The sequence below is a fragment of the Macaca mulatta genome, chromosome 2 (assembly GCF_049350105.2).
Source record: "Macaca mulatta isolate MMU2019108-1 chromosome 2, T2T-MMU8v2.0, whole genome shotgun sequence".
Classification (NCBI taxonomy): Eukaryota; Metazoa; Chordata; class Mammalia; order Primates; family Cercopithecidae; genus Macaca; species Macaca mulatta.
The window spans coordinates 112,041,238-112,051,775 of record NC_133407.1 but is presented as its reverse complement, the minus strand read 5'-3'; the positions used below and the strand labels follow the sequence as shown (position 1 = coordinate 112,051,775).

At 59.3% G+C, this 10,538-nt stretch overlaps 1 protein-coding gene across 41 annotated transcripts; it reads left to right on the top strand.

Moving 5' to 3' along the window:
• Nucleotides 1-397: 397 nt before the first annotated feature.
• SLC26A6 (solute carrier family 26 member 6) lies at nucleotides 398-10,079 on the top strand. Of its 41 annotated transcripts, none has more exons than XM_077992719.1 (22): nucleotides 398-504; nucleotides 1,391-1,455; nucleotides 2,218-2,376; nucleotides 2,467-2,606; nucleotides 2,773-2,883; nucleotides 3,459-3,610; nucleotides 3,809-3,973; nucleotides 4,052-4,204; nucleotides 4,543-4,625; nucleotides 4,709-4,856; nucleotides 5,129-5,242; nucleotides 5,327-5,404; nucleotides 5,681-5,776; nucleotides 5,860-5,966; nucleotides 6,128-6,197; nucleotides 7,123-7,215; nucleotides 7,296-7,403; nucleotides 7,803-7,889; nucleotides 8,768-8,944; nucleotides 9,135-9,189; nucleotides 9,452-9,588; nucleotides 9,803-10,079. In XM_077992719.1, exons 3-22 carry the CDS (start codon nucleotides 2,285-2,287, stop codon nucleotides 9,815-9,817), a joined length of 2,181 nt encoding a protein of 726 aa, XP_077848845.1. In that variant the 5' UTR covers nucleotides 398-504; nucleotides 1,391-1,455; nucleotides 2,218-2,284; the 3' UTR covers nucleotides 9,818-10,079. The 41 variants fall into 41 exon arrangements, with proteins under 41 accessions (XP_077848845.1, XP_077848840.1, XP_077848835.1 ...); XM_077992714.1 differs by having other exon boundaries at nucleotides 7,803-7,895; XM_077992709.1 differs by having other exon boundaries at nucleotides 7,803-7,895; nucleotides 8,765-8,944.
• Nucleotides 10,080-10,538: the final 459 nt, after the last annotated feature.

Genomic DNA, 10,538 nt, shown 5'->3' with positions numbered 1-10,538 from the left:
GACCTGGATCCCCCACAAGTTAAGGCTGGGGTCCACCGGCCACACCCCTAGGCCTCCCGGCCAGTGGAGTCTCCCTTTCCCACTCCGTGAGTACCTTCCGCCGAGCCAGTACCTGGGATCAGCTCCAACCTACTCAAGGCCTCGGGGCGCGACTACGGCCAGCCCAGCGCGGGTGCTTAGTTCCAGTTCTGCAGTCCCATCCAGCTCGGGGCAGAGGGCCGGGCGAGCAGCGAGAGGCCTCATAAGCCAGGTCGCCAGGGTGGAAGTGGTTAAATCCTTCTTCTCCAGGCTCTCCCCGCCCGGCGCGCGCCACTTAGGTCCCGCCCCAGCGCGCTGATTGGCCCAAGCCTCCCCGTCCTGCCCCGGGATTAGCTCCCGGGAGCGCGCCGCTGGCCTCACTCGGTCCCGGCGACGCCTTCCGGAGCGTAGAGGCCTCTATGCTGAGCAGCAGGAGCAGCCCGCGCCGGACAACGTGCGAGCCATGGGGCTGGCGGATGCGTCGGGGTGAGTTCAGAGCACAGCCCCGGTGGCCCCGCGCAAGCGCCTCGCTGGAGCAGGCATTCTCCGCTTGCGACGCCTCGGTTTACCTCTGCCGATTTTATGCAGGCGGCTGCTGCCCCTCTGCAGCAAGGGGTAGGGGCGGGAGCCGGCGCGACCCCAGTCCCTTGGGCTGTGCGGAAAGCCGCTGGTGTGCCGCCCGAGGGCCATCCCGGGCCACAGGGAGGCAGCTGCGTATGGAGGAGCCCGGCCAGGAGATGTGCCGGCCGGGGTACGTGGGGGCCGGGAGTCCTTGGCTGCGGCCCGTGGACTAGCTGCTTTCAGCTGGGTCCCGAGTCCACCCAGTTCCACTGACCCCGGAGTGAGCGCTCCAGCCTTTCTGGCCCCAGTTGCCCTCCTACAGGGAGAGGCCAATGATCAAGGCTCCGCCCTCCAGGCGCGGGTCCCACGTTGTGGGGGGAGGAAGCCCTTTAAGAAAACCTGAATGACTCACGTAGGAAGGGAGAGGGGGCTCTAAGATCTCCTTGAGATAGCGGTCCCAAGAGTTTCTGAGGATCTTCCTTGCACCCACTCCACACTCCCAACAGTACAGCCAGGTTAGAGGCCCTTCCCAGGTGAGTTCCTGTCCCTCAAATGGGATCCTCTCCCCAGGTCAGGGCTTTTCCTAGATCAGAACTTTCCTGACTGGTGAAATCTTCCCCAACAGGCTAGAGTTTTCCCCCAGGTAAGATCCCTCTGTGAGATCTATTCACAGGTGACAGCTTTTCCCCATTCCACGTGGGAGCCTCACCCCAGGTCAGAACTTTCCCTAAGAGAGAGTACCCCGGAGGTGAGAACCCTCTCCCTCTAGGTCTTCTCCTTCTATGTGGGATCTTTCTCTGACTTCAAGTAGGTGCCTCTGGACAGAGGGAAGATTCCCCCTATGTCAGAACTTGCCTGGCTGGTAAAGATTCTCTGGTAGGTCAGAGATCCCTCTAGGTGAGATTCCCCTTGAAAGCTTCTATTCCCAGGTGAGCTCTTTCCCCCACTTCAAGTGGGTACTTCCCTTTCCAGGTGGGAGCCTCTCCCTCTAGGTGAGATATTCCCACTGGAAAGAGCTCCTTCTCAGGTGAGAGCCAATCCGTGGCTTCCCCAGACCAGGCCTGAGCAGTGTACAACCTGGACCCTGGGGCTGGAGGCCCGGGGGCAAGCTTGGCCCCAACACTTTCCTTCCCTTAGAGGGGAGGGTCTCATCTGAGGCCTGAGGCTTGGGAAAGGAGTTGCTTGAGGAGCTGGAGCCCTGGTCCCTGGTTTGCTGGACCCCTTCCCTGAGTGTGCTCTCAGCCAGCAGTGGGCTCCCGGGGCAGCTGGAGGAGGACCTGGGGACTGGACAGGGATTGGCTAGGGGAGAGGGATTGCGGTGGGAGGGAGCAGCCTGGGACATGGACTGTTAGAGCGTTCAGCACTGGGCAGCCACATCTCGGCTGGAGGTATAGATAGTGCTCATCCTGCAGTCCCTACTTGGGGGACTTTGTCCTAGAAAGAGGCTTTCTCACCAGCCAAAGTTCAGGTCTGAGTTTGGGCATATGGCCCACAGATGCCAGCTTGGGGCTGGAATACTGTACCTTGATCTTAGGGCCCGGAAAAATCAGGTAGGTAACTCTCTGGTCCTAGGTGGAGGTGTAGGGGAGGTTGGGCCAGGGGTGCCCTCACTGTCTCTCTCTGGTCTTGCCACCCCAGACCGAGGGACACGCAGGCACTGCTGTCTGCAACACAAGCAGTGGAGCTGCGGAGGCGAGACTACCACATGGAACGGCCGCTGCTGAACCAGGAGCATTTGGAGGAGCTGGGGCGCTGGGGCTCAGCACCTAGGACCCGCCAGTGGCGGACCTGGTTGCAGTAAGGCCAAGATTGGGGCTTGGGGGTGCTGGCAGGGCCCAGGTAGCCCCTGTTCCTGACGCTCACCTACCCCTCATATCATGTCCCCAGGTGCTCCCATGCTCGGGCCCGTGCCCTTCTGCTCCAACACCTCCCGGTTTTGGTCTGGTTACCCCGGTATCCTGTGCGTGACTGGCTCCTAGGTGACCTTTTATCTGGCATGAGTGTGGCCATCATGCAGCTTCCACAGGGTGAGCCGCCTTCAGTGCGTTGGCCTGGAAACCCTGTGGTCTGTGATGCCCAAAACTGGGGCCATGACCTCTACCTTGGAACTATGGCACCTAACCCAGGGCTGGGATTCCCCTATCGTTTCAAGATCTGCTCTCCAGGCCCGCACTGCTACCATTCTACTCCTAGGCTTGGCCTATGCCCTCCTGGCTGGATTGCCCCCCGTGTTCGGCCTCTATAGCTCCTTCTACCCCGTCTTCATCTACTTCCTGTTTGGCACTTCCCGGCACATCTCCGTGGGTAAGTGGAGGCAGGCCTAGCCTTCCAGGAGGATGCCCACATCCATCATGGAGGGCAGGGTGAGGGGGAGCTGAGCAGGGCAGGAGTGGCTGGGGAAGAGGGCAGCATTGGTGCTGCATCCCTGGGCTAGCCCATGAGTCATACCCAGGCAGGACTAGACCCCTGACTGTAGGACCACAGAGGCAGGGGACCTCAAAGCCCTGGCTCCAGGAAGATGTGAGTGGGCGAGGCAGCCCAAGGGGCCTGAAACTTGGCGGAGGCCTGAGCAGCCTAAAGCAAGCCCTGACCTCTTCCCTACTCCGCAGAGCCTCTGTGTCCCTGGACCAGTAGACACAGGTGGGACAGGGTAGATGAGGCAGGGCCAGCATTTCTAGCCACGCTTAAGGGCCCGTGAGCTCAGGGTTCACTCCTGGCCTGGCCAAACCTGAACCACCAGCACTGTCCCTGTTCATGCAGCCATAATCTGAGGACATTTGTCCAGAACTGGAAGTCTCCTGGCCTGTCTCTTAGGACCAGGGCTCCAGCGCAGGACAGTGTGCTCTCCCCTTCAGACCTGCCCCGTGCTGTCCTTACAGGGACCTTTGCTGTCATGTCTGTGATGGTGGGCAGTGTGACAGAATCCCTGGCCCCGCAGACCTTGAACGACTCCACTATCAATGAGACAACCAGAGACGCTGAGCGGGTGCGGGTGGCTTCCACACTCAGTGTCCTGGTCGGCCTCTTCCAGGTGTGAAACAGTCAGGAGTGTGTGTCCCCCGCACCACTTCTGCTCCTGCCACTGCCCCGTCTGCATTCCTCTGAGTGCTGACCATCGTCGTCCTCCTCTTGCCATCCACTCATCCCACTCCCATCCCACTTGCCCTGCGCTCCTCATTAGCTACCCCAGGACCCCTGCCTGTCCTGACTGCCCCTGGCCACCCCACAGGTGGGGCTGGGCCTGATCCACTTCGGCTTCCTGGTCACCTACCTGTCAGAGCCTCTTGTCCGAGGCTATACCACAGCTGCAGCTGTGCAGGTCTTCGTCTCACAGCTCAAGTATGTGTTTGGCCTCCATCTGAGCAGCCACTCTGGGCCACTGTCCCTCATCTATGTGAGTGAGGGCAGGGGGAGGGAGGGGTAGGTGTGCCCCATGGCCTTGAGCGCTGGCTGTGACCTGGCCTCTCCTCAGACAGTGCTGGAGGTCTGCCGGAAGCTGCCCCAGAGCAAGGTCAGCACGGTGGTCACTGCAGCTGTGGCTGGGGTTGTGCTCCTGGTGGTGAAGCTGTTGAATGACAAGCTGCGGCGGCAGCTGCCCATGCCGATACCCGGGGAGCTGCTCATGGTTCGAGGGCCAGAAAGTGGGGGGTAGGGGAGAAGGACAGGACAGGCTGGGTCCCTGCCACGTGGGCAGCCTCCTATATTTGAAGGCCAGCTGGAGGGGGACTGGGGGGATTCTTGGGTATTGTGGGGGGCACAGCAGAAAGCCCCTGTGTTGGTTTCTTCCTGCCCCTGACAGCCTCTCCCCATAGTCGAAATGGTGTTGACCGTCTCTCACCCTATGTGACTTTTTCCCACCTCTGAAGGTTTTGCCCAGTGTCTCCCTCCTCACCCCACAGTGGTTTACATGTCCCCCGACCATGATGCCAGCACCTGCCTCCCTGACTCTGTCCTCTCCCACAGCTCATCGGGGCCACAGGCATCTCCTATGGCATGGGTCTGAAGCACATATTTGGGGTAGATGTCGTGGGCAACATCTCTGCAGGGTGAGCTCTGGCGTCCGTCAGGTCAGGGAGGCTTGGGCAGCCAGGCCAGGACCTTGCTTTGGCCTCACAGATGCCTCTCACAGGCTGGTGCCCCCAGTGGCCCCCAACACCCAGCTGTTCTCAAAGCTCGTGGGCAGCGCCTTCACCATCGCTGTGGTTGGGTTCGCCATTGCCATCTCGCTGGGGAAGATCTTCGCCCTGAGGCATGGCTACCGGGTGGACAGCAACCAGGTCTGGGTGATGCAGGATGTGTAGGAGGCATCCAAGTGTATGGAAGCGCCAGCAACGGGTGGGGGAGGAACAGGTGGGACATGGGGAGACAGCAGATGTGCTGAGGCCACGTGGGGGACTGAGGATGGGAGAGTAGGACGTGTGGGACAGCATCCAGTCTCTGGGGGCCGCTTGGTGGGGATGGAGATTGGGGATACACAGGCCTAGACACAGTGGGACAGTGACAAGCCACTTCTAGGAAGTCTCCTTACACCCACACTGCCCCCCGTCAGGAGCTGGTGGCCCTGGGCCTCAGTAACCTCATTGGAGGCATCTTCCAGTGCTTCCCCGTGAGTTGCTCTATGTCTCGGAGCCTGGTACAGGAGAGCACCGGGGGCAACTCGCAGGTGGGTTTTGGGTGTGGGCATGGGTGTGGACATGCCTTGCCTGGGGAAGGGGGTCTCGCCCCTCCTCATCCCCTCCCCCAACAGGTTGCTGGAGCCATCTCTTCCCTTTTCATCCTCCTCATCATTGTCAAACTTGGGGAACTCTTTCGTGACCTGCCCAAGGTAAGCCCCCACCCAGCCAGGCTTCAGGTCTTGGCCAGGTCAGGACTCAGATCAGCCAGTCTAGGTTCAGGTGAGGGGTGGGGACACAAGGTTAGGTCCTGTTTTTCAAGGCTGAGATCTTCAAGGTGAGATTTGGAGACAAGGGTCAGGGGCTGGGTGGGGGTTTGTGTCGGGTTCTGCCTGAGTGCTTGGGCTTAATCTGGCCATGCCTCGATGGGGAGGGTAGACAGCATCGGGTGCCCTCAATGGCCCCTGGCGGCACTGTTCCCACCCCAGGCGGTCCTGGCGGCCATCATCATTGTGAACTTGAAGGGCATGCTGCGGCAGCTCAGCGACGTGTGCTCCTTCTGGAAAGCCAATCGGGCAGATCTGGTGAGTGCCCTGGGAGCCCGGGGCAGGGACTGGGCAGCCCCATGGCTCCTTGCCACCCGCCGACCACTGCCCTCTGTTCTCAGCTCATCTGGCTGGTGACCTTCGCAGCCACCATCCTGCTGAACCTGGACCTTGGCCTGATGGTTTCGGTCGTCTTCTCCCTACTGCTTGTGGTGGTCCGGACACAGATGTGAGTCCCCCATGTTGGTCCCCTCATTCCAGCTAGTGAGGGAGTGCCACAGGGCTCCCTGCAGCTTTCCCCACATCTCTGGGGGACTTTAGGCTCCTTTGGACCCCTCTGTTATCCCCTTTTTCTGCCCCCTCTTCTTGCATTCTTTCTCTCCTCCACAGGCCCCACTACTCTATCCTGGGGCAGGTGCCAGACACGGATATTTACAGAGATGTGGCAGAGTACTCAGAGGTGAGTGGCAGGGGCTGAGCGGAATGACGTGGATGGGGAGATGGAGGAAGAATGAGACTTTGTGGATTCGTTCCACACTTGGCCAGGGCACTGGGGGCTGAGGACACTTTGGTTTGGTCTTTGGGATTTCAAGGGAGGAGTTTGGTTCTACGACCCCCTCTAGAGGTATGAAGGCACAGAGGGAGAGTGGACAGAGATGGGTCTGGGGCTGGGGAGGGGTCTGTCATGGAGTCAACAGCACAAGCTCCACCTGCAGAGCAGCCCTGGGTTAGAGAGCCGGAGTGGCAGCTCCCTGGGGCACCAGGATGGAAGGGAGGCATTTCCTGATCTGATCAGAGGGGTTATTAAGTCCTCAGTCATCCATTTATCTCCTGAGAGATAAATTGGGCCAAGTGCTAGGAACATAGGTGGGGGGCTCTGGAATAAAACAAGGCTGCTCCTTGCAACATGGGCGCAGTGCGATTAGGCAGTGTGGGGAGGAACTAAGGGGTCTGAGACATGGGAGAGGATGAGGGGGGCAGCCCAGCCGTTACCATGCAGGCCTGGAGCCCAGCAGAGACCTGGGCTGTGACCTGAATGGGGTGGGAGGTGGGGAAGGTCTGGTTGGTGTGACAGCCTAGGAGGACCTCTGGGTGCAGAAAACAGATCACAAGGCAGGGTTTGGAAACCCAGGAGAAAGGTTAAGAGCCTGTGAAGGCTGCCTGGGTGGTGGCAGGAGAGGTGGGGAGGGAAAGGCATGGTGCGGGAATGGGGATGACACCACCGGGCTTGTGGCCCAAGCCCCTGGGAGGGCCTGGACTGCAGCCTGGGGAGCAGAGGGCTGGGCGGTGGCAGGCACTGGGCACACTAGGAAAGGAAAGGCAGGAGAACGGATGCAGCCCGGAGAGAGGAGATTCAGCCACCACCAGTTCTGCCTCATCCCCAGGCCAAGGAAGTCCCGGGAGTGAAGGTCTTCCGCTCCTCGGCCACCGTGTACTTTGCCAACGCTGACTTCTACAGTGATGCGCTGAAGCAGAGGGTGAGGTGGGGTCCCCAGGATGGGTGTCAGGCCCCAGCTCCCCGAGAGCTCACCAACCCTTCTCTGACGTTTGCCTCCAGTGCGGTGTGGATGTCGACTTCCTCATCTCCCAGAAGAAGAAACTGCTCAAGAAGCGGGAGCAGCTGAAGCTGAAGCAACTGCAGAAAGAGAAGAAGCTTCAGAAACAGGCAGGGCCCCTTTTGTCTGGTGACCCCCGTCTGCTGCCCCCTGCTCCCTGCCCCAGCCTTTCTCCTGGCCTCCCGACTCCTCCCTCATCCTCACTCCTCATCCCTTCCCCTTTGCTCTCATGCTCCCAGGGGCCGTGCCTCACTACCCTAGCAGGTCCAGGCTTTAGGTCACATTTTGTTTCTCTCCCATCATCTGAACCAGTGACAGTGTGAACCATCACAGTCCTCTTCTCTTTCATGGCTGTTCCAGGAGCTTCAGCCTGGTTGCTGCAGGTCCCACAGCTTCTGGTCCTGGCCCACCTACCTGCCCAACACCAGGGGGCATCACCAGGCCTACATGACATGGCTGTCATGGCAGCCAGGATAGCTGTTTCCCATTCCCTGTCTTCCCTGGTGTAGGCTGCCTCCTCCAAGGGCGCTTCAGTTTCCATTAACGTCAACACCAGCCTTGAAGACATGAGGAGCAACAACGTTGAGGACTGCAAGGTGATGGTGAGGCTGGAGGTGGGAGAGGAGGGGACAGCTGTGAGCTGCAGAGATGCAGGATCCACACGTCTCATGAGGAGTGCCATGGACCCAGCAGCTGTGGGCCAATGGCAGGAGTTGTTGGGGCTGGATCAGATATTCTGCAGGGAAATTCATGATATGCCACAGAATCTAGGCTTAGATTCTCAGGCCTAGACGAAGACCTTGAATTTGTAGATGCCACAAGACTCCCCCCCGAGTCTGCTTATGGGTAGAGGAAAAGGATTGGGTGTATGGGAGAAAATCAAGGGGTCAAAGGCAGGCGTGGTGGTGCGCACCTGCAGTCCCAGCTCTTTGGGATGCTAAGGCGGGAAAAGCATTTGAGCCCAGAAGCTCGGGGCTGCAGTGCGCTCTAATGGTGCCTGTGAATAACCACTATGTTCAGTCTGGACAATGAAGCGAGACCCCATCTCTGAAAAAATATATAGGGGTCAAAGAGGATGCCAAACTTAGAGACTCAGACAGGGTAGGGTGCTGAGGTGTCTGCGTGTGTTTCATGTGGATGCCTGTGTCTATTCTGGCCTGCTCCTGGGCCCCTCCCCACTCAGCCCTGGCTGATGAGAATGGGACAGGGTCTCCCAGCACCGTGCTTTCTCATGTCCCTGTGCAGCCTCGGCCCAGGAGGTAGCAGAGCATGTCTGGGTGTGCCCTCCTGAGTGTCCCCATACATCTGTCCTTCCTGTCTTTGCATACCTATGTGACTCCCCCATGTTTGTGTCCTTATGTGTCCCATGCATGCTCCCCATCTGACCTTGCGTGTTCCCGCATGTCTGTGTGTGGCCGGTCCTGCCTTCACCCTCTCATGGGTGGCCCTGGCAGCATGTCTGGCTCCCCAGCAGGTGAGCTCAGGAGATAAGATGGAAGATGCAACAGCCAATGGTCAAGAAGACTCCAAGGCCCCAGATGGGTCCACACTGAAGGCCCTGGGCCTGCCTCAGCCAGACTTCCACAGCCTCATCCTGGACCTGGGTGCCCTCTCCTTCGTGGACACTGTGTGCCTCAAGAGCCTGAAGAATGTAAGGATGGGGGCAGGCCAAGGCCCCTCGAGCTTCCCCACTGACCCTGTAATTTGCCCTGAGAGCACTCCGAGACTCTGACTCCCCAAACCCTCAAAGCTCCCCATCTAAACTCCCTCCCCAAGCCTGCCCGAGCCCCCCTCTACGTCCCTGAGCCTTCCTCTGAGGCTGGCCCCCTTTTCCGCTACAGATTTTCCACGACTTCCGGGATATCGAGGTAGAGGTGTACATGGCGGCCTGCCACAGTGAGTAGGGTGGGAACAGCAGGAGGGACCTGGGAAGAGGGTAGGATGCTTTTGGCCAAGGGGTTTTCCAAGTAGCACAAGGAAAAAAGTCTTTCTCTGGAACTGGAGGTCAGAGGTGTCCTGGGAGACAGGAGTCCAGGGTTACAAGTGATGTGGATTCAGCTGGAGCCTCAGGTGGTGAGGTCAGGGCATTCTGTTTTCTCCTGGGAGTTGAGTTCCTGGAGGTTCTGAGAGTCAGGGGAGGCCTACTTCTTGCCCACAGGCCCTGTGGTCAGCCAGCTTGAGGCCGGGCACTTCTTCGATGCATCCATCACCAAGAAGCATCTCTTTGCTTCTGTCCATGATGCTGTCACCTTTGCCCTCCAACACCCGAGGCCTGTCCCCGACAGCCCTGTTTCGGTGAGCCTACCTCTGGCCTGCTGAGCTCTTTTTTGTTAATCTATTGCTTCTCCCCACCCTGGGTCCAGCTCCAGGGAGTCTTTCCTGGTGGCCATGGTTTTGTCCCCAGTGGGCCCAGTGCTTTCCCCACTGTCTTTGGATAAAGCTGTTCCTAGGGGTGGGGGTTGGTCTGTGTCCTTTGGAAACTGGAGCCTTCCCTCCTCTGCCCACTCAGGTCACCAGACTCTGAACATGCTGCATCCTGCCCGAGACTGCACCTCTGGAGGTTGTGACAGGGCACCCTTGAGAAGCCCCTCAACCCTAAGCCGCCTCCAGGTGCTACCCGGGAGTCCCCTCCATGTACACACACACAACTCAGGGAAGGAGGTCCTGGGACTCCAAGTTCAGTGCTCCAGGTCTGGGACAGGGCCTGCAGTCAGGCTGGCAGTGGCTGGTTACGGGGAGGGAACTGGTACATATTTAGCCTCAGGAATAAAGATTTGTCTGCTCAACTCCAGGCTCTGCTGTGGCTTGGTGGGGCCCCGGTGGTGGGTGGTCCACAGCTGTGGCTGCTGACCCTTCCTGTGCCCTGAAGGTGAGACGGGGCAGAAAGTGTAGGAAAGACGCGGGAGGTCAGGGTACAGAGTGGGGGAGTTGTGGAGGCATCCCCTGTTTAGGTATCTCCCCAGCCATGCATAGCTCCCTCACTCCCTGTCTCCTCAGCTGTGGAACAGTTGGAACCAGAGCTGCTTCTCAGGAATAATTCACTCTCGGGAATACCCGATAAGGCACAGGGCAGTGTGGATGCCAACGGGCAGTCCCTGGAGGATACAGAGTGAACACCTAAGAGCAGCTGTTTCCCCACACTGCTACCCTATGCTTAAGAATAAGCATGACCGGGCTGGGCACGGTGGTTCACACCTGTAATCCCAGCGCTTTGGGAGGCAGAGGCGGGTGGATCACTTGACGTC

Coding starts and splice junctions, on each gene's coding strand:
- SLC26A6 (XM_015130984.3), top strand. CDS start 482: ATGGGGCTGGCGGATGCGTCGGG. Junction 2,607..2,772: donor CATCATGCAGCTTCCACAGG/GTGAGCCGCCTT, acceptor TTCTACTCCTAG/GCTTGGCCTATGCCCTCCTG. Junction 5,777..5,859: donor AAGCCAATCGGGCAGATCTG/GTGAGTGCCCTG, acceptor CTCTGTTCTCAG/CTCATCTGGCTGGTGACCTT.